General features: G+C 36.9%; 3 protein-coding genes across 8 annotated transcripts; 1 reads left to right on the top strand and 2 right to left on the bottom strand.

The window, feature by feature from the left end:
- The first annotated feature begins 3,632 nt into the window (after window positions 1-3,632).
- Window positions 3,633-5,571, top strand: LOC126790702 (WAT1-related protein At5g07050). The gene is made up of 6 exons (XM_050517047.1): window positions 3,633-3,931; window positions 4,029-4,091; window positions 4,182-4,298; window positions 4,426-4,831; window positions 4,921-5,072; window positions 5,170-5,571. Exons 1-6 carry the CDS (start codon window positions 3,726-3,728, stop codon window positions 5,351-5,353), a joined length of 1,128 nt encoding a protein of 375 aa, XP_050373004.1. The 5' UTR covers window positions 3,633-3,725; the 3' UTR covers window positions 5,354-5,571.
- Window positions 5,572-7,624: 2,053 nt separating this feature from the next.
- LOC126787983 (uncharacterized) lies at window positions 7,625-11,362 on the bottom strand. 2 transcript variants are annotated; one of them, XM_050513920.1, is made up of 5 exons: window positions 10,989-11,362; window positions 9,618-9,730; window positions 9,178-9,546; window positions 8,276-9,020; window positions 7,625-8,065 (listed from the first exon to the last, which is right to left on the bottom strand). In XM_050513920.1, the coding sequence occupies exons 1-5, from the start codon at window positions 11,260-11,262 to the stop codon at window positions 7,992-7,994; spliced, it is 1,575 nt and encodes a 524-aa protein (XP_050369877.1). In that variant the 5' UTR covers window positions 11,263-11,362; the 3' UTR covers window positions 7,625-7,991. The 2 variants fall into 2 exon arrangements, with proteins under 2 accessions (XP_050369877.1, XP_050369885.1); XM_050513928.1 differs by having other exon boundaries at window positions 7,625-8,062.
- Window positions 11,363-11,995: 633 nt separating this feature from the next.
- Window positions 11,996-21,528, bottom strand: LOC126787309 (uncharacterized). Of its 5 annotated transcripts, none has more exons than XM_050513231.1 (15): window positions 21,384-21,528; window positions 21,159-21,338; window positions 21,080-21,114; window positions 20,927-20,999; window positions 20,751-20,823; window positions 20,220-20,303; window positions 19,974-20,131; window positions 19,107-19,169; window positions 17,829-17,988; window positions 15,582-15,789; window positions 14,324-14,437; window positions 13,764-13,889; window positions 13,633-13,684; window positions 12,363-12,555; window positions 11,996-12,266 (listed from the first exon to the last, which is right to left on the bottom strand). In XM_050513231.1, exons 2-14 carry the CDS (start codon window positions 21,258-21,260, stop codon window positions 12,406-12,408), a joined length of 1,398 nt encoding a protein of 465 aa, XP_050369188.1. In that variant the 5' UTR covers window positions 21,261-21,338; window positions 21,384-21,528; the 3' UTR covers window positions 11,996-12,266; window positions 12,363-12,405. The 5 variants fall into 5 exon arrangements, with proteins under 5 accessions (XP_050369188.1, XP_050369195.1, XP_050369174.1 ...); XM_050513238.1 differs by having other exon boundaries at window positions 21,179-21,338; XM_050513217.1 differs by having other exon boundaries at window positions 20,927-21,114; window positions 21,179-21,338.
- Window positions 21,529-21,901: the final 373 nt, after the last annotated feature.

Below are 21,901 nucleotides of genomic sequence, written 5' to 3'. Positions count from 1 at the left end.
CAACGAATATATATTTTCTTTCTCACCAACTCATTCTATGATGTCAGCGATGGTTTTAAAATACCAAGTTATTACTTGCTAATTAGAGAACAGAAATATCCCCATGAAGTGCGATTACATATCAGTAAGTCAGTAACATCGAGTTGACCCACGTTATTCTGTTCTTGTTTATTCCCATGTTAAGATGTGAGAGAACCAAAAATTGAAAAATATGATGGTTGGAACTTGGAAGTATCAATCAAGTGTACAATCCCAATCACCTTGATCGATCGAGTTCAATGTGTATTGCATCGAGAATACTACAAACACTATATGGGAACCTTGCTAAATTAGGTTTAAGTAAAGTGAATTCATGCAGGTAGACAGGTAGTAACTTCTGTGAACTAGTTATTACCTAAAGTACTCGGGGCTTACAGATCTAATGTAGAGTATTGCACATCCTTCCTCGACCTAGTTATCTATCTTTAACCTATTTGAAGAAGTTCGTTTTTCTTTTTCTTTTTTGTGGTAATTGAACTTCATTGAAACAAAGGAACAGAAAGAAACAACATAAACAACTAAGAAATCCTCATGGGGGAGGAGGAGCAACATCAAATAACTAAATGCGCATTAGGGAGGATGGAGGGTTTGAAATCCAAACCATCGGGCACGCCTTGCACAATGCTAACGAGCAATCCAGTCTACTGCTTCGTTTGCTTTTCCATTGGACCTGATGTAGAGCAAATGATGGAAGAGATTGAGGGGTTGATTGATCGCAACAAGGCAAAATTTAGTTTGTTGAAAATATGGCGATCAGTGGCAGAACCGTAAATAAAGTTGTAGTTTTGTGAGTTGCATATTTTTGCATTTGGAGGCCGATTGATTATTATGAAACCTTTCCGAGAAGAGAACAATGCCAGGAGTCAAACTCGATGCTTTGTCACGATGTATGAGATTTTTCGGACTTCTGAGTTCGTTTAGGGTCTCAAAACAACTGTTTTATATATTTTCAGAATTTATGTTTTCTAGTTTGTTTTAGATTTATTTTGTTTAATTCTTTGGGCTTTGGCTTGGTTGTTAGTTGCCCTAGGGTTTGTTTTATAAGTATTTAAGCATCCTTAAACGGGTGTAGACGATCCATCTTATTATTATTCAATCAAACAAGAATTTTCTCTTATTTTCTAGTGGATTATATAGTTTATTTTTAGTGTTCTTCGCTTGAGATCTATTTGTTTCCTTTCGGGTTTATTGCTGGTAAACCCTCCTTACTTCTATTGTGTCAGGTCCACAACCAGTTAACTGGCTAGAAGAAAGACACACGTTTCCTGATTCTAGAATCAGAGAGGATGCAGTCCAATCAATCAACGAAATGGAATTTGTCAGAACTGAAATAAGAGGGAGAGAGTCGGATTATAGTGAGAAAGTAGAGATTGAGGTTGAAGTTCATATTTAGCAACTTTAAAAATTTTATCATCAAATACCACATTTTGGCGTGGAGTAACATTAATATACACTTTAGGGTTGAAATACACTAGATAGAGACATGTGGAATTATCATTCTAATTATTTGGTTGTATGGTTGTGGTAAACTGATTCTCCTTTTTTATCTGCTTTGGGTTTTTACCTAAAAAGAAAAAAAAGGAAAAAAAAAATTGGGAGCATTATGATTATAAATTTGATGGTGTCATATGTTTTTGTAAAGATTTGTCCAAATGAAAAATAGTGGAAGAGGATGTCATGTAAAAGGTGGTGTATATTGTGATTACATAGTAAAGATATGATGAAAAGCAAGGTTAAATTAGTGGTATACGTAATGAGAAGGAGATTTGCACTATGAGTTACTTGTACGTTTAAGCCTAAAAAAATAAGAGAGATATTGGAGGTTAGGCAAATTACTATTGAAACAGATGAGAGGAGTGAGTCGGAGTGCCGCGTCGAGTAGAAGAAATTGTGGGTTGGGGAACACCTTCGAACGCATTAACCACCTGGTGCAGGCCTACCACCTTTGTTTTTGTTAGCTAGTGCTGCCACCCACAACTCATTAACTCTTCTTTCTTCTACCGCCTTTCTTGTACTTCGTCTTTCCTTTTTCTTCTTTCTTCTTCTTTAATCTGCAAATGTATATATAATTACGGAAACGTATATGATTTGTATTTGGGGTCAGCAAAGCTGATGCAGCCTAGGGTGTTTCGTTTTTTCTATTCACACAATTAGATCTGTTCATAATGGAAGATTTTTCAATTCTCCCGAGAACCACGTGATAATATCAAGTGATTCATTACACTAAAATTATAATTTTATATATTTTATTAGTTGTAAAATTATTTACATGAGTATTTATGATTTTGAACTAGAACTTAGAGTTTAGGGTTTAGGGTTTAGTGTTTAGGGTTTTAGAGTGTAGGGTATAGGGTTTTAGAGTTTTAGAGTGTAGGGTATAGGGTTTTAGATTTTAGGGTATTAAAGTGTATGATGTAGGGTTTAAAAATAAACCAAAATAGTCGTTAATAAAATAGTTTAAATATGATTTTTTTAATTAAATACCAAGTGTCAAATGGTAATTGGAAATTGAGACCACTGGACATTGTCACATGATTCTCCAAAATGATTAAAAAATTTCTCTCAATAATGAGAGCTAATCATAAATTCAAGGCAAAATTGTCAAAATACACTCTAAATTTGGCTGAAATTGTCAATTTGCACCCCGAACTTGTATTTGAGTCAATTTACCTCCTAAACTTGATAAAAATTGTCGATTTGCACCTCATCCGTAAAATAATAAATATATAAATCAATAACATGTTTCAAAAAAATAAAAATAAAACATAGTAGCAAGTGTTCATCTTAAGTAATTTTATTAATTTATTTTATTATTAAATATGAATAAATATAGAATGACAATATTGCCCCTCAAATGCATGACATGTGACTTAAAATTGGATGAAAAACATTAAATTTAACGGATGAGGTGCAAATCAGCAATTTTTACCAAATTTAAGATGCAAGTTCGGGGTGAAACTGACAATTATGGCCAAATTTGGGATGTAAATTGACATTTCTTCCTAAATTCAATGTAGTTAACGGGTAATTTCATATAGACAATTACATTATAGTTGTGGAAAAGTAGATAGGGTTTGTGTATGAATATATAGTGAAATTAAATATGTTGATAGCATCACTCTATATTTATTCACATTCATCAAGCTAACTACAGGATCGGGAATTAGAGATATGAGCTAAATGTCATGTCCAAGCCAAGGAACTCACACCAAAAAGTCTTGGTTAAAATTGACATAATTTTTGTACTCAGTGTTGAAGAATTTCAGCCAGTCACTTGGTCTCATCGGATCTCCCTCCATATCGAGCTCTAAGTAGTGCGTTAAAACCCTCTTGCTGATGTCTCTCTTAATTTTATAGGATGAAATGCTTATCTCAAATTGAAGTAAAATATTTGCATGAAGCCATACAAAATATATAACAATATTTTCTTTTTCATAGCCATGTAATATTGAAGATTTATCGATCAATATGAGGGTGTTTTAATTTGCTTACAGGGGTTTTTTTATCGATCATATGCAAATGGTGGTCCCCCAAGGAGGGCTTATATATAGGTAAGCTGCTACCATTAGTCCCTTAGGAGACACACAAGCAAACTTGAAGTGTTTTTCCTCATTCTTCATTGCTTCTCTCACTGCAGTCTGTATTTCCTTTCCAGCTAATTAACTAGCTAGCTAGCGAATTAAGTAATGGAGGGAAATGGCGGGTGTTTTCGAAATTTCTTCCACAGTTCAAAGCCATACATTGCTATGGTTTCTCTGCAATTCGGCTATGCCGGAATGAACATCATCACTAAGGTTTCGCTCAATCGTGGAATGAGCCACTATGTGCTTGTTGTTTACAGGCACGCCTTCGCAACTGCCGCTATTGCTCCATTTGCTCTTGTTCTTGAGAGGTACGTACAGTGAACGACTAATATCTATTTCCTACAGCCTGGTCCTATTCTTTTATTACATGAAATGTAATATAGTAATTGCCTTTTGATTTTACAGGAAAATAAGACCCAAAATCACATTCCCCATTTTCATGCAACTTTTTGTACTCGGTCTTCTTGGGTAAGCATACTTAACAACGTACATGTACTAAAGGATATGAAGCTAGATAAAATTATTTTTTTAGTTAACTTAATTTCATTCCATTTGCAGACCAGTGATTGATCAAAACTTCTACTATGCCGGGCTGAAGTTCACATCGCCCACCTTCTCTTGTGCCATGAGTAACATGCTCCCGGCAATGACATTCGTCATGGCCGTCCTTTGCAGGTATGGGACGAACTTATTCTACAAACGTAACTTTAAGATTAAGTTGAGCTTGCTTAAATGAGAGAGAGGTCGATCAGAACCTGGATATGTAGTTAATTAGCATTCTTCGTGATTTTAATGAATGAAGGATGGAGAGGCTGGACATGAAGAAGGTTAGATGCCAAGCGAAGCTGATAGGCACGATAGTGACAGTGGCCGGAGCTATGTTGATGACGTTGTACAAAGGTAGCATCATTAACTTTCCGTGGTCGGCACACTCGGCAAGCTCCAATAATGCCTCAAGTGCAAATAATAATGAGGACAAGGACTGGCTCAAGGGATCCATTCTGCTCATCTTGGCCACCTTTGCCTGGGCATCGTTCTTTATCATTCAAGCAGTGACACAGCAAAGGTACCAAGCTCCACTATCCCTCACCGCTATCGTCTGCTTCTTGGGTACCCTGCAGTCCATAGCAGTCACCTTCGTCATGGAACACAAGCCGGCGGCTTGGACTATTGGTTGGGACATGAACCTTCTTGCTGCTGCATATGCTGTACGTTACCGAATCACACGTAATTAGATTTACTTACTTGTCGATAATTCACAGTTATTTAACGTACTGTACGTGTGTATATATGGCAGGGCATAGTATCATCGAGCCTTGCATACTACGTTCAAGGACTGGTGATGCAGAAAACAGGTCCTGTGTTTGTCACCGCTTTCAGCCCTCTTATGATGATCATTGTTGCTGTCATGGGTTCTTTCATTCTTGCCGAGAAGATCTATCTCGGAGGGTACGCCTCTAATTATTAATAACCAATATCGTAATTAATTATATGGATCTTCATGTTTCATTGAACCTGATCAAGTTGTATGTGTTTGTAATTTCAGTGTTCTTGGTGCTTTACTAATTGTCATGGGACTCTACTCGGTTCTATGGGGCAAGTATAAGGAGTACAAAGAAAAAGAAGCTGAGAGCTTTAGTATTCCTCAAGCAATAAAGGGTGCCACAGCTACAACCGATTTGCAAGACATAAAAATACAAAAGAACACGCAACCTAACCCCAAAGAATGAAGCACCAAATTTTAGAAACTTATATCCAGGACTCCAAGAGAGCCCTTTCTTTTTAATTTTGTTTCTGTAGTTGCATCCTGCAGCTGATCAAGAGAGGCCTTTCTTTCTTTCTTTTATTTTTTTGTTTCCTTTAGTGATTGTCGAACTGTGATGCATTTCGTTATATTTCGTCTATGAAAAATTTCTATAAAAGGGAATTCTTCGATATTAAAAGGAAAAAAAATTAAAAACGGTTAACTTTAGTTACCCTGGCTACTTTAATTAGCTAGCGCTCATTCCGTTGTTCTTGTTGTCGTTACTTGAATAATTGCCAAACACAATTAAGGGGCAGAATTTGCTGATTCCATTATGGATTTATGATTTCATGGATTGTTGTCAACTTTTCTCTGCTCTTTTCTTTATTTTCGTCTCATGACGTATGCTGATTCCATTATGGATTTATGATTCCATGGATTGTTGTCAGAATTTGTTCGTTTCATGGATTTATGATTTATGAAAAGTTGCTTAATGAATCAACATAACTGATCAGATAATAATTTGAAAAGGGATTTGAAAAACAAGAAAAAGATGCAACATGTTGGCATGAAAACTCATCTTGGCCTAAATTAGAGGCCGACGGACTTGTCACTTTGATTTTCACGGGTGTGCCAACTCGCACTAAATTGATCAAGAGAGGTGCGACAAATTTTGTGCACAATTTTACTCTTTTAAGTGATTGTGGGCCGAGGAAAGAACTGTCTAGGACTTTGTTGCAATGACTTTTGGCGTTTTCACAAATGTTGTACTTGTAAGAAAATAATAGCCAAAATAATACAATCATATTTAATCGAGATTACATGAACTGTGATAAATACTATTCATAGTTCAACATGGATATTAAATCGTAATCTATTTTAGTTGCTTAATGAATCAATGTATTACTTCATTAAGGCAAAAGACTTGTACAAAATCTATAAGACGATTGATTTGCAATATTACATTTAGTATCTAATTAGGATACTTGTGCCGTAAGGAATCCTTTATGGATTTTTCCATGTGGTGTAGCCTATTATCCCTATTTATAGATGGCATTGTCCCTATTACCAACACCGTTTCTAAGCAAAAGTTCTATCCACACAAAAATTGTGGTGACGTTGTCGGATCAATCAAGGAGTTACAAGAGCAAGGAGCAATGGAACCGATTCGTGGAGCAGATGGTAAGTCTTCACGTTCTTATTTGGTTTTAATCAAGCATAAGAATTATGTGTATGAGCTAAACAAATGTTTTAATTAATATGAGAAATAAAATGCGGAAAGTAAAAAACTGGAATCTGGTTGCGTGAATCTAAACTAAAAACGCTAAAAAAACAATAAAAAATTAACTACACAAGCTGGCTAGAACAAAAAGTGTAGAGAATTTGGGCCGGCATTGGTCGGGGACCTTTTATGACGAGCTAGATATATACCTCCTATTTATATAAGATTTCATATGGAAAGAACAATTAGATTTAAAGGAAAATGATATCACTATAAAAAAAATACATACATATTTTGAATCCTAATTTTACTTTTAAAATAAATACATTGATGAGAAGCATAATAAAATAAAGAAAAAACATAATCATATGAAAATTAAAGTTTGGCATCACCACAACACCACCACAGCCATCACCAATTTATGGTTTTACTACACTCATCACCAATTCACCAATCACCAAAGCCTTTTCTATGCATCTCTTGTGACGCCTGGTTAGGAAGCTAGTAATTAAGCATATAGGTCACGGTCTCACATCACCCGGAGGAGTGTGGAAATTGTAGTTATATGAACAGAGTCAGATGCCCATAGTGAGGACGCATTTTGAGATGTTATACTGCTACCTTAAGAACAAAACCGTGCGGAGCAGTGGGCCCTAAGCGGACTGAGCTGTTACATATGAACAAGTACAATTGGGCAGCATGTCCTCTCTCTCTCTCTGATGGACTCTTCCTCATTATCAGTTCAAAATGAGCTTCTATAAAATGCACAATGGGGTTCTTGAGTATGAACTGAACTTCTATAAAATGCACAAAAGGAGTCTTGCAGTATGCTCCCTTAGAGGCACCTCTTATATATGTATCTTCCTTGATTATGGCGTTATAACTAGCTACACTGGCTGTAAGCTCAAACGTAATTTAATAATGTAAACTCTGATTGCCAAAACAACAGCTTCTAATAGAACATGAATTTGGATAAAAAGAAAACAGAAACAAGAGTTTTTAGTTTCTTTGATCATGATAGAAAAGAACTGGGAGTGAAATCATCAAAGTGAATAAATTAATTTGACAGGTTGTACACGGATTTGGAAACAAAACATACATTTGCTGGTTTAATTTGTGCGGAAGAGAATACACAAAACAGTGGCAATGCTGCATCTAATCAAAGGCCTGTCCACCTCTGTGACTTTGACCTGAATATGCAATGCATCTTATGCCAGCTGGATTTTTTAATCGACTATGTACACATAGGAAAAAAATATATCCACTCACTCACGTGTAAACCACGCTCTTTGCGTGGCTCAACATTACACAACAGGAACACCAACTCCTCCAGCCATTTCGAGTCCTTTCTCGACTGCCAGAAAAGTGGTCACACTTGAAACGCAAAGTTTATCCTTGGTTGTTATACATGTAATACCAAAGCTAGGAATAGTAATAATGCCCATTGAACCAAAGGAAGAGGAGCTGGCGAAGCTGCTGCAATAAATGGGTCAGTAAACACCATATTAGTTTCACCATAATTAACAGATCTCAGGTTGAAAGTAGAACAAGTATTGGAAGCTTCATATTCGTAACCTAATATTTCTATAAGCACTACGAATTCTTTTATTGCAGGAACAAAATGGACAAGGTGAGAAGATACAATATCAATTTTAAGATTACGCAATACGAAAAAAAGTTACGTACATGTTGATGCTGATGGTACAGGTGATTGCCCTGTGTAAGAATGGCTACTATCTGATGCACTCTTTGATGGAGGACGGGCATGAGAAAAAAACACACGAGGCAAAGGACTAGATGCTGGTACTGAACGAGAAATGGGTGCTGAAGGGTGTACATGCTTTTGGGGTGATGGACCCAAGACGGGAGGTGAAGCATCTGGTGCACCAGCAGGGGACAAATGATACTGGTTTCCTGCCTTCCCTCTACGACCAGACCAAAAGCTGGGAGGCGTTGCTTCACAACTTTTCCCAGGTGGAGGCATACTTTTCTGCGGTGCAGGTGAATGGTCAGCTGCTTGAGGTGCACCTTTGAGACTTGCGGGTGGACCACTGCCAGTTGCAGGTGCAGGTGAAATTGCAGGAGCTATATGGGAATTGTGGCCATGGTGATGGTGGTGGTGGTGGTGGTGATGGTGGGGGTGGGGGTGGGGGTGGGGGTGGGGGTGAGGCAATGGAGCAGGAGATGGTGATGAAGAGGTGCCATCTCCACCAATAAGCGAAATGGATGACAAACGAACTTGCTTGACTCTACCAAAAACCGTATTATTCAGGCCAAGGTTTCTTGAATGAGAATGTGTGATGGTTTGGGCCAGTTGTTTTAATCTTTGCATTGAAGGAGTGTTACCAACTGTCAGTAGAACCAATGACTGAACAGTAGTAGGGGCAGCCACTGTTGAACCTCTTAAATTGGATAAGCTAACATAGAGGTTCTGCATCAAAAAGATAAAGCATTGAGAATCTGCAAAAGTCCATCCGGCCACTGCTATCATGAAACTATCAACTCTTCACAATAAGTATCTCTGCCTTACAAAAGCATGTAGAGTTAAGGTGGGTCGTGAGGAAACAGAAAGGATAAGTTGTACTAACCTCATAGGGAGCTAGATGTAACCCAGACTTCAGTTGGCTTTTAAGCTCATTGAAATTTAGCTGTATCTGATAGATGGAGAAGTTTAAGGTGAAATTGAAACGAATTTGCACTTTCTGCAAAAGAAACGCTTTTTGTGGTGGAATTATGGTTATTCCACCTGGGAATTTTAGCACCTCGAAGAAGGACGTGGACCCAAACAAGGATGTATTCAGGCTCAGTGATTGGTGTGTGACCAGATATTCAAAAGACGCCCTGATCAAACTTTGGGAAGTTGGCAGTAACTTTGATGATTTTCGGTCTGGATCAACTCCAAATACGACTCTTGTAACATTTGAACCAGCTAAAGATTCCAGAGACAGGATAACCACCTGGTTCAAATAGTACATTAGATCTAAACACAGAAAAGATAGAGGCTAAAAGAAAAGAAGGGTGTGAGTACTTTAGTTGACGGAGCCACTATCTCATCAAAAATGTCATCTTCAAGCTGCATGACATTATCCTCCAGCAAAGAAACCGGTTTCAAAAGATTGAAACTTGCTACTATATCATGATCTGGAAAAAAAAATGCGTTGATCAAAAAGGTGCATTAGCATGCTAGAAATTGTGATCACAAAGCACTCAAAATCATGCTCACATACAAAATTAATTAATTAATTAAAGTAAAAAAAAAACAGAGAAGCAAAAACAAATAGAACACTGAATACAAGTTAAAATTAGAGCATCGGTTCAATCATATATTGGCTCATATAACATACTTTAGCCTATCATAAGCCCACCACAAGATAAGGCAAGATTAAATGTCACTCAGCCATCACGGAATCCAATATTCCCAGAAAGAAAACATAACATGCATCTGAATAAAGAGAGTTATACAGCTTAGCAACATATCATGTCTTCATATTGAGGACAGAAAAAAAAAACTGTAAATGCATGGTACTTTGAAATAATTACATAGCTATCGAGTATTCCAATTGGAATCAGATAGCTTTGGACCAAATTTCATTTTAAGTAAATGAAAATCATCCAATTGATAATGAATACAGAACTGAGAGCAGGGCTGTGTTGAAGAAAATCAAATCTAACATATGTGCAGTGAACTGATAGCATAACCTCCAAGTATAACGGCTAAAAAGAGCAGCCAGCAAGCTTAACAGTTAATACAAGTATACTGGACATACATTACCTGGCCAGTTAATGGCACGAAGATAGTAGATTTACTTAAAGCATACACAAGGAAAATATTGTTTGTATAGACGGACGCCGTCTGTTTTGCACTTTGCATGTCTGAAATATGAACCAAAAAGCATAAATAATGAAGTAAAAGTTGAGCATAGCTAAACATGACTGCCCCGTTTTTCACTATTGAAGAAAACCCAAATATAAAAAATAAAATAAAAACAAGTAGAATCAGTGATCAATCAAAACAAGTTCATAAAGCCATGAAAGGTAAAAAAATTGAAAGGGAAAAGAACAATTAAGACCAAGATTCTATATTTAGCGGCCTAACACAATTAAGGTGGTTTAGTTTAGTCCCTATAATTATTGGTTTTTACTTTTTAGCTTTATATAGAAACAAGTTTACCTTAATTAGTTCTTTGTTCAACTTTGATAGTAATGAGATTGGAAAAACCAAAAATGGATTTTGACCCGTTCAATTGCCAAATTGATGACCCCTACATATTTTTTATTTTTTGAACAAGGCAACAGTGCCAACTAATAAGAAATAATATAAAAAAATATAAAACTCAGAACATTCCAGATCCAATGGGTTGCAACAACACACCATGGTTAATTAAAGGTTTCAAGTTACCTCTGAACTTGGGATCAGGGACCGGATGGCCCTGATCCGAAAACTGAAGAAAGGGAGGCAGCCAGAAGATTGCAGAGAGGAACAAAGCGGCAGAGAGAAAGAGAAACAAAATGCATCGGAGGCCAATCAGAGTCCGAATCCTGCTCCGAGCAGACCAACAAGGGCAGTGAGTATCTGCATTTCGCGAGGAGAGCGAGGCCAAACCCTGCTCCGCTTCAGTCTTTCCCATAGAGAGGAGAGAAGAGAAGAGTGAGTGAGAATGGTCAGGCTCCATGGCCGCTGAGCTTCATTTCTCGGCTTGCAATTGCCGATTTCCGGTTGTGGAAACACAGTGGCGAATTTAGGGTTCGTGCACAGATGACAACTACGAGCTTTTTTCGGAATGGTGTTGGTTTATCTGGCGTTTTCCTTTTCTATTTTTTCTTTTCTTGATTTATTTTTGTACTTATTTTGAAAACAGAAATGAAATTTGCGAGTGTGCGCACGCACTAGCATCTTGCTCCAAAAAACAAGCATATGCAGTCAAAATATGAGCTAAAAAATCGTACTTATTTAGACTAGATTTTTCAAATAAAAAGATTATGAAAAACTTACTAAATATCATTATGAGTTGCTGGTCACTCGGTGGTCTATTGGCTTTGCTTTAATTGCAGATCCATGAGGTCTCGAAATATTAACTAAACTGTACGTACTCGCCATTTTCATCGAAGCAGTAATTATTTCTGTTGGTGCTTTCAGGCCAACCAACATTGTAATGAGTCATCAAAATATCATTTACAATATGGAAAATCTTGAACCTGTGCTTTTGGCTGATACGACTAATCATAAATTAGGGTTCCTAGCTGCAAGACCGGACTCCTTTTTTGTTTTGGTGGAAATATGGCTAGTTCATTAGGCAGCCTTTGCATACAGCAGTGCAACTCCTTCGATTTAGTAATTACAATTCATCAATTTAATATGACTTTCAGTACTAAAAGAAGGAAACAATAAGAGAGAAAAAAAAAACCTTAAAAGAATTTGCACGGTCAGACTTTCTTTTATATATGTCATCAATATTTCATACCATCTACATTCTTGTATCTCATGTACTAAATGTGTAGCTGTAATGGCCAGGACAACTCTTGCATCTAATAAAAAAATGGAAAACAGTATCTGCTGCAATTAAGCTGTGTTCTTGCCCCAACGCAATATGCTCGCCTGTCACTAAAGCCGGAATGTATTCCCCAGTCATACATGATCATTTGACCAACACAACGGAATACTTGGATCTGCAAAGTGCTGCATAAACAATTCTCATCAATTGATTCATTTGGTACCGTTCAATAGAACTATTATAAATATTAGAAACCAAAAATATGAATACACGACACGCACCCTCATATTTTTGATAGCAAAAGTACTGATACTGATTAGTGTCTTAATCAGCATCACCAAGTCCATCACTCCCGTCCCCTCTTTTGGATATAGGTGCTAAATGTGAGCTTGACTTGGTTTGTGAAGCAAGTTCAGCATTCTTCCTCAAGACAGCACCTGGTGATGGGTATGGACGCTGTTGGAAGAGAGGACCCTGGAATTTGCAAAATCACACATGAAAACCTCACAAACAAAATGAAATTCAATTAGGAACAAGACGTAACATTTGCTTTTGTTGCATAAATGATGCAGCTAGTCATATGGGTGAAAGTACCCCAGCAAATGGAAACATATAGATAAATATTGTAAGTGACAAATATTATGCTAGTGGTCTTATACCAAAAACAATAGGCATTTGTACCAGGGTCTTGGACAGAGTATTATCATGCGACACCCAGTATATGACCATTTTACCAGTTATACTGTGAGGCTACTGTGCGGCTCCTGTGCGTCAAGTGTTACTTCGCTAGCCACCAAAATATACGGATAGCCAGATTTCAATTGTCAAACAACATACATTAACTATGTCTACGCCACCTCCCAGATTACATTAACGGTTGTTAAGGCTAGCAGTTTTAACACTGTTTTACTAAGATGCTTTCCAAGCGGAAAAGCAAACAGAATAACTAATTAGTAAATTGGAGTAGAATTCAACATATATAATGGTGTGTTTGGATGAGGTAACACATGAGGAAATCTAATCAAAAGTGAGGATTTCATGATTCTTGAAAGTGAATTCTCCTGTTTGGCTTTATTAGATAGGAAGTTTCAAATTTCTTTGGAAAAGAAAACGAAAGAATTCGCTGTTTAAATTCCTCACTTGAATTCCCCCAAAAAAATAGATGTCATTTACAAATTCCTTCAATTGAACAATTATCTTTCCAAAATAAGGCTTTTTACATTTTAATTGTTATTAATATGTTTCAAACTTCTTAATCAATTACATACTTCAAATCCCACATAATTATAACCAAACAACAGAATTTGCAATTAATGGATTTCAGATTAATGAAATTTTAGATGCCATCGTTTATAAACACCCACGGACTTCATTATTCTCTCATCCAAACACACTGTAAGAGTACCACCTAAGTTGCTCCTTCAAAATTCTTTCCATTTTGCGATTTTTGCCTTTTCTGCCTTTAAAGGCCATAGAACTAAGTCCAATTTACTAATGGTATACCAAAAGAAATTCAGATTAGAAAAATTCATTGAAGCAAAAGTAATTTACTGTAGCAGTTGTGTCAGCTGCTCGTGGTTGCACTCCTTTGAGGCCTACCACCCTGCAAAATCAGCAACAGATGAATTTATAATTAATAAATGGAGAGCTATAATAGTGTTTAATCAAGCATCGAAACACACCAGCCACCGCGGGGAGCATCTGAGTAAGAGCTAGGGTCCATTGGATCCAATTCATCATCCTCAGAGTAAACACGCTTCCTACTCTCTTTTTTGTTGCCTTTACCTATTGGAGGTTTCTGATTGGACCTAAAATTCAAAATCAGAGTCAAATTCATCTCTCTCTAAGGTTTGTGGATATCCTTTGTATACTGTCTGATTAAACAAAGTCAAACATTTAAACTATTTCAACGTCCAAGGTTCATCGTGGCCATATAACATCAAGCATTCCAATGTAGCATGTCCAAACCCCATCTTAATTGGCAAACTAAACAAAAATTGACACTAGGGAGAAATAGAGTATCGCATAGTCATTGTTTAAAATTGAGAATAAGCCTCTAATGACAGCTGTAAAGCTGTGTTGTCCAAACTTGCACCTTTTTACATGTTTTGTGTTGTTCAAGAACCTTTCCGTCCTTAAAGTATAAAATAAAATAAAAGGGTAGTAGTATAGTTAGACAGGTTAGTAATGCAGAAACATAATAGCAGCTAACGACAGCTTTTTCCCATCTCAGGTTACATACCTCTGCATGGTGGCCTTGATGTCCGAATCACCTCTGATATCAGCAGCACTTGTGGTCTGCTGATTAAAATTAAGGCTAGCTGTCAAGTACTGGGACTGTGGAAGGGCAAGAGTTCTGCACATGATAAGATACATATATATCACCATGATTCAAAGAAGGTGAATCATTCTTGGAGACTGAAGGAGTTTTTGTCTACATCAATCACAACCGACAGATGAAGATAGCAGGATAGAAATGTATCTAGTAATTCTTACATAAGTATATAAACCGATTATAAATCATAGCACCATATTATGAAAAATGAGACACTACAAATGAAAGACGATAGGTGCAACAGAAATATGGACCAGAATCATAGAAATTCTAATTGACCGTAACAAAAGCCTTGATAATAGCAAATCTACTTCCCCGCAATTCCAGGTTTGCATGATAAAAAAAGATTGGTATCTTATCTATGTTTTCTGTTAAGTTCAATAGACCAAAGATCAACTAATTTGAATTAATTTTGTTATATGATCACTCAAGGAGAAACCCAGTTTTTTTAATCTTTGGCGTGCCCTTTACGTAGGGTAACAGTAGAATGAACCGAGACTCCAAGAGTTGAGAAGGTGCTGGTAACATTAAATTTAAGTATCATCTACGTTAGGTGGGATGTAAAAACGAGGTGGTTCTGGTGAGCTAAACTTAAATTTTAGTTATCGCCTTCTTAAATTTGACCTTCATAGTGGTGTTTTTTTCTAAGATCGTCCATCCAAATCTAACTTTTCCTCTTCATCTCTGTGAAAATGTGGCAATTCATAATATATAGATAACAGTTGCAGACTTTAGGGAGTCATATTGTTCATAGGCATATATAGTTTTGACTTTTGACAATCCTCATGAGATGGGGATGATATATTGGGTCCTCTTTCTTGTGGTCCAGAGGCTTCTAGGGGTGTTGACATCTAGCAGGATTGAGGATGTATCTGCTAGCTAGCTGTTTCTATCTCATAAATTGTTTGTTCAATAATCCTAATGTACTGTTTGTATTTCTTCTGTCAATAGTCTTGTTCTTCTGAGAACAAAAATAAAAAATAAAAGGGGATAGGTTGTACTAATCTAATCCGGAAAGAGTATTTAAAGATCCAACCAAAGTCTTTTTGTGCACCTGATGGAGCACTTATCTGGACAAGCATTAATAATGTATTATATAATGAAAATCATACATAACAAACAGACCAGTCAATAGATAGCTTGTGATCAACAGAGTCATCCTTACCTCGTGCAGTGATTGCAGTAGTCCCACATCTGAACAAGGCCTACCCCCCATCCACCACAATCCATGCATCTCCTTTGTTCGGATAACTGATCCTTTTCTACCTGTAGCTCAGATGCACCCTGACCACGTTGAGATGCAATTTTCTGTTCTAAGTTTGGGTGTTTCCATTGTGATACATATGTCTTCATATTATAGTAATACTTGTGACCTGTGTATGTGCAGAAAAATTCAGTTTAAAAAAAAATGTTTAAACAGCATACAATTATAAAGCTTAATCTGGTCATCCTAGAGTTCCATGGATTCAGGAAGAAATCCCAAGCAGTGCCTAGCTTTCCCTTGAAATGATACAGAATATAACAAATAAGGAAAGTACTCTATTTATAAAGATTAGACATTTAACTAGCTAATTGTTATCAAGAATCCTATCCCAGTTTCTCTTGATTCCCCTTTAATTCTTCTGCCTATCTCCCTACTCCCTAGTCTATCTATGATTAGCCCTATTCGTCTCTTTGCCCATCTGTAAACCATAATTTCCCCTTCTGTCCTCTATCATCTAAATATCTTATCTATCTTCCAATTCCAATCATGAGACTTTCTTGATGAAATATTACCATGTGGCTGTTAAGAGAAACCTGATATTTACTCTGACATCAAATTCAATAGCCATTCTTTTTTAAACGAAACACAAATTTTATCAAACGTAAATAATAGAAGTAAGGACGTGAGGTGAAAGAGAAATCCACTCAAACCATATATGTAATAAACACTATATTACAATCAAATTAACACTCCCCACTCAACAAAGCTTAACAGTAAGACGATTCATCAAAATGTTTATATAAAGATGCCAACTGAATAGTTTTCTATCTCAGTGCTACTCCAACTCCTTACTGATTCCCAACCACAAGATGAAGGACCGTATACCCCCATCAGGGTATCTGCCTTCTTGTTATTCCCACGAAAGACAAGTAATCCTGGAACCAATTTGGATTATATCATCAATCCGCTAATAACAGAGAGCCCATATCTGTTTATCAAATGCACAATGGAAGACAATAATTTTTTTCACCTCATCTATCATTCTCTCTCAATTCATATTAGTCTATATCAATTACTCTTGTTCGTGACCTCTACTGAGCTGGGGGGGAACCAGAATGATCAGGAAGCTGAGGATCTGGCTGAGCAATTGATGACTTGGAAACTATTGTGTTTGTCCTACCTAAGCAGGATTAAAGAACTGGAAGTCGAAGCCATCAGGAGTCTTCTCTTACATATCATTCTCATGAAAACTAAAGGAATGTTTTCAATATCTCCTTTTGAGGGGCAAATGTCAAGCAATTTGAAAGGTGTGGAAGCACCAAGGAGACGTTTTGAAACGCGGGATTGGATGGGTTTGGACTGTCTTACACAATCCAATATCAGACATCCCATGTTTGGTGCGTAGTGGGTTAATTTACTTGGGATTGCGGTGTCCCAAAAAACACCAAAAACTCGTCTACCATAAAGACACAAAAAACCATGGGACCATGAAGAAGCATCCCTCACTCGCTCTCCTCTTCCCTTCAATTCGTTCTCATTTTTCTCAACCAGCAATTCAACTAAACCCCATCTACCCATAATTCCGCGGCGGCTCCAGTACTCCCAATCTCCCACACCTAAGCAGACCCAGCTCCCACTGCAGACTTGTATTACATCTTGACAACACCTCTATAGGGTCAAATTTTGGATGCCATCTTAGCACCACCAAAGTTTCTCCAACAATATTCCCATGTCCATTGCACCTCCATACTCCATATCTTCATACAAGTTAGATTCTGCCATGAAAGAGAGCCTGCCACATCAGCTTCTAGGTAGAAAGGTAAGCTGATGTAACTAAAAGGGAAAAAAGGTTCATTCCAGAAAGTGAAAAGGAAAATTGAATTGGGATTTCAAAAAAATTGTAATTAAAGATTAAGATTATTGGGTGATTGAAATTTTTTATAAATGTCTTCATATTGCGCGGATGAGGATGAGGTTGTATTTCTGGGCATGAAGTCGAACGAAGATGTGGTAGAACCTGGAGCTGGGATGATGGCGCCAAACATGGGTTACGCCTTCTATAGCACAAGCCCAGCTTGAGGAGTGCAGGATTGTTAAAAGATTTAAGACCAGCTACAAACATCCTGTGTACCAAACATCCCCCAAAGGTGCAATGCTGGTTTACTGGAACTTAAAATAACTTATGCATATGTAAAATTTTAGGGATACCTGTTGTTTCATCTAAAGCCTCCACCCAATCTTCCAGAAGAGACAAAGGTGACTGAAGTGGTGTATTAGAAGATGTTGCAGCAGGTTTTTCCCATTGACTCCTCCCTGTGGTCTCATTAAAATAATACAAACTACCACTTCCAGGGTCTTTTGCTGCCACCTATGTAGTAATTTAACAAGTTACAGGTTAATAACAGCAGAAACAAAAAATTATGAGAAAACTAAAAAAATACAATCTCTACTACTTGCACTCTACAGCAATGGATGTGTAAAACAACTTTACAAATTAACCGAACAGATATGAGCTTGTGTATGTTACTTGTTTATAGTCTTGCATAAAACATAATTTTAAGCCTCATGCTATCCAATGCTACAGGCCTACAGCATAGGATCATTGGATGTGCAACACTTTTACAGAATAGAAAGAGCACAAATGTCCCTGTATATGTTACTTTTTAATATCCTTTGGGATGTCAACCAATGCCAGCCCCACCTAACAAAACTCATAAGCTGTATAATAGTTGCTATGGGATTTAGGGCTAGTTTGGTATTGCTGCGATTAAAAAAAAATTGCTTCTACTGTACTATGAAAAAAATCAGCTGTGAATTAAAACAGGTTTGTGTTTGGTAAATACTACTTTTACAAGTGCTTTCGATAAATAAATTGTTTGGTAATAGCTGCTGTAGATATGGTCAACGACCAAAAAGGACATGATTTGTTTTAATTTATTGAGAATGATTATAGAAGGGTGTTATTTGAGAATTTACATAAAAATATTAACATTTAATGAGCTTTGAGTAAAAGCAGCTTCTAAAAGAAACCTTCGGGTTGCTTTTAAAAGCTACTGTGGGTGACCTATAAATTCTATAAAAGCTGATTTTTCTAAAGTTACCAAACACTATGAATTTTAAAAGCCGACCTAAAAGCTGATTTTTTTAGAAGTGAAGTTGTACCAAACTAGGCCTTAAACATTTAGAACTTATATATACCCCTAACAAAAATGATATTAACATTCCATACATGTCTGAGATTATCATTGAAGGTTCTATGTTCCCACTCTTTCTTAACTACTAGTCGCAATGTCACTAGACACGTTCATGGGGGTGGTGTGACCAATTCTGAATATGGGATTCATGGTCCACAAATCATTTCCCAATCACAGGTTGCACATCTATACAGTTGCACATATATTCTCTACAGCTTGCATTCTGGACCTCAAGTAAAATATACCGAAAAAAGATGCAAAACTTAAATTACATCTGACAACTTATGCTCACCCATCCAGGAGGCAATTTCCCATTATCCATCTGTTGAGCTGAAATACTCTTTGTGTTCTGAAACTTAAAATTACAGATTAATAAAAGGCATAAAAAATTATTATAAGATAAAATTACCTTTTCAAACCTAATAAGAGAAAATTACAAAAAAAAAAAGTCAAGAGAATGAAATCAGATCTGTAACTCCCAGTGATACCAGTGAAGGAAACCATTAAGGCGTGCAGCTTTGACTTTAGAAAAAAATAACAAGAAAAGTAATTAATCATGTAAAAGAAATTTGGGGCTCAAGTTTTAAGCATTCATGAATTCCAAAATGGAGTAGGAAGACATAGATTACAACAGGATCATTGTTTAGACCTTTGGGGCATGCGCTAGCCATATTGATAAGATACTTGAACAAATGAGTCATCAAAGCGGCAGCCCTGTAATTGCCTTTACAGCCTACACTGACCTAATACACAACCCCAGGACTTGACCCAAATTTGCAGATTGCTAATAGAGCTGGGTATCACAACTTCCCTGTTGATAACCCACACATTATCCTCATCAGTGCTGAACTTCTATAATGGAGTAACAAAATGCCCATACATTAAGAAATCACATTTACGATATGATGAACTATCCAACAATTGTTTATACTACCTGTACTTCTACAACATATATCAACCTAGTACACATGATATCTAGCCTGAACATACCTACACAACCTACAAATAAAAGGGGCCGGCATATTACATGCACCCCCAATATAAAAGCATTCTTAGAAGCTCCATTTCAAACTTGCACAACAAGATTGAATTGTTTAGCTTTATACATAGATTTTGGTTTCTCAAAACAATGTAATATCAAGTTTGAAAAAGAACTTACAACGTCATCTTTGTTTGAGTCATCTTTAAGAATACCTCTATCTCGCAACTTTTTTTTAAGATACTCGGACAATTCTTTAGAAGGATGTTTCTGTTCAAAGCCCTTATCAGGCTCAAAGTTCATCTGTCCCATTTCATTGATTCCAAGTCCCAAATTCCCTAGGCATCATATGTAACAACAACTGTTTGAAAACCAGATTTAAGAAAAAAGATTTAAATACAGTCCAAGTGCTGCAATCAGTCTTACTAGGTAGAGTATTATTAGACCTCATACCACCATGATAAGCACCTCCTCCTGGTACACCATAGCCGTTACCGATTTCTAAGTTACCTGTTAAGACAACCATATATGGAATCATTAACACCATCAAAATCTGACGAGTTTGGCAACAGCTTGAAAGAATTTACCCCAACCCCCAAAAAAAAACACCACCGACTAGATTGACTATGCTACCAATTGTTGATATACAAGAAAAAAAAAGACCACACTACAATAGAGAACAAGAAGTCTTCAAATAAAGCTAAGGGAACTGGATACTATAAGAAACACCAGGCTTCCATGAACTCAATAGACATCTAAGTTTCACCAATAACCACAGTTTCCATGAATGCTGAATATTAATCCGTAGACTCATCAGCTCATGTTCTATGATATGTGGAAACTAATCCAATAAATCAAAAGGTTGAGAGCTGGATAGTGTTGCAACCCCCTATGAAGGTTCTTTAAGTCATATAACAAGACAATAACTTCAAGTAAAGCTGATGGTAAAATAGGAACCTTGTTGATCCTGAGTCCCGCGTTTAACAGCCATTAGGGCCCGATGGTCGGTGGTCATCTTCAACAGATGCTCCTGTAACAACAGCAGTAGCAATAAGCTCAATACTAAATAAAGCAGAATGCCCAAAAATTGAGGGAAAATAAGATTTAAAAAAAATGGGCCGGAAGAAGAGGACCTTGAGAGCACCGGAATCAGGGCGTTCGGAGAAGATATCTGAAGAATCATCGCCACCCACACCTCTTGCTTCTCTAGAGTTCACATTAAGTATTATATAGTCTATCATTACCAGATCAGTCGACTTGAATGGCGAAAGCAAAGAGATACAGACCTTTGAGTTCGTATGATATTCTGGGTAGTAATCTCCTACAACAACAAGAGAGCAATGGGTTGGCAAAAAACAAGTTTACTTGTTCATGAAAGACAATACTTTGCGCAGCAATTTCAATATGAGAAGGAGTTGCAGAAACGCAGGGAGGGAGAGGCACAGGCTCATCATCCTCCTCCTCCATTCTAAATCGGAACCCAGATAAACCCTAAATGAACCTCACCATGGACGCGGGTCTATATCACACATTTTACCAATTTACCTGGCTATAAATTTTAACCTCGAACGAAAAATTATACCAATCCACCTCCGACGTCTAGTTGGAGAAGATTTTCACTACCAAGCTTAAAAAGAAGCTGAACCCAATAAGTTTGACAGAGCTGAGTTCTTGCATAGTTGCATATGCTGAATACATTTCTTGAGAAGATTAGGGACATGGTTAGAGTTTCAATTGCGGTTTATTCTAATAATGATGGGTGTAGATGTGTTTTAGTTGAGAAGGTTGGGGAGTGTTTCATTGTATATGACAAATGATGCCGCTGATTTAGTTTTGGAGGTTTTGGAATTAATGGGGATTTTGATAGCAAATGGGTTTGTTTCAAATTCTTGCTGCGAGGATTTGTTGTGAAAATTATGGGAAAGAGGAAATCATATTTGTTTTGTTTCGTGTGCATCTTATGTGTCTGATCTTGGATCGTTGAAGTTAGTAGTAATCTTGGTTTGCGTTTAGGTAGAGATGTTAGTTGCTGAGAAGACGAGAGAGAACTGAAGAATTAAAATAAAAATACATAAGGGCATTTGAGGAAGTTAGAAGATAGTAGAAAG

Source organism: Argentina anserina, chromosome 1 (assembly GCF_933775445.1).
Source record: "Argentina anserina chromosome 1, drPotAnse1.1, whole genome shotgun sequence".
Classification (NCBI taxonomy): Eukaryota; Viridiplantae; Streptophyta; class Magnoliopsida; order Rosales; family Rosaceae; genus Argentina; species Argentina anserina.
Note: the sequence above shows the minus strand (reverse complement) of the source record. Positions and strands in the feature narration are given on the sequence as shown.

What these genes read in the sequence shown, in the direction of transcription:
- LOC126790702 (XM_050517047.1), top strand. Translation starts at nt 3,726, where the DNA reads ATGGAGGGAAATGGCGGGTGTTTTCGAAATTTCTTCCACAGTTCAAAG. An exon ending in TTTGCTCTTGTTCTTGAGAG is followed by an intron (nt 3,932 to 4,028) that starts GTACGTACAGTG and finishes TTGATTTTACAG; the next exon opens with GAAAATAAGACCCAAAATCA. An exon ending in GTCATGGCCGTCCTTTGCAG is followed by an intron (nt 4,299 to 4,425) that starts GTATGGGACGAA and finishes TAATGAATGAAG; the next exon opens with GATGGAGAGGCTGGACATGA.
- LOC126787309 (XM_050513217.1), bottom strand. Translation starts at nt 21,260, where the DNA reads ATGGAGGAGGAGGATGATGAGCCTGTGCCTCTCCCTCCCTGCGTTTCT. An exon ending in GTCTAATAATACTCTACCTA is followed by an intron (nt 20,132 to 20,219) that starts GTAAGACTGATT and finishes TATGATGCCTAG; the next exon opens with GGAATTTGGGACTTGGAATC. An exon ending in CAGCTGACACAACTGCTACA is followed by an intron (nt 12,556 to 13,632) that starts GTAAATTACTTT and finishes TGCAAATTCCAG; the next exon opens with GGTCCTCTCTTCCAACAGCG.
- LOC126787983 (XM_050513920.1), bottom strand. Translation starts at nt 11,262, where the DNA reads ATGGAGCCTGACCATTCTCACTCACTCTTCTCTTCTCTCCTCTCTATG. An exon ending in CCCTGATCCCAAGTTCAGAG is followed by an intron (nt 9,731 to 10,988) that starts GTAACTTGAAAC and finishes TTTTTTTTCCAG; the next exon opens with ATCATGATATAGTAGCAAGT. An exon ending in TACATCTAGCTCCCTATGAG is followed by an intron (nt 9,021 to 9,177) that starts GTTAGTACAACT and finishes TTTTTGATGCAG; the next exon opens with AACCTCTATGTTAGCTTATC.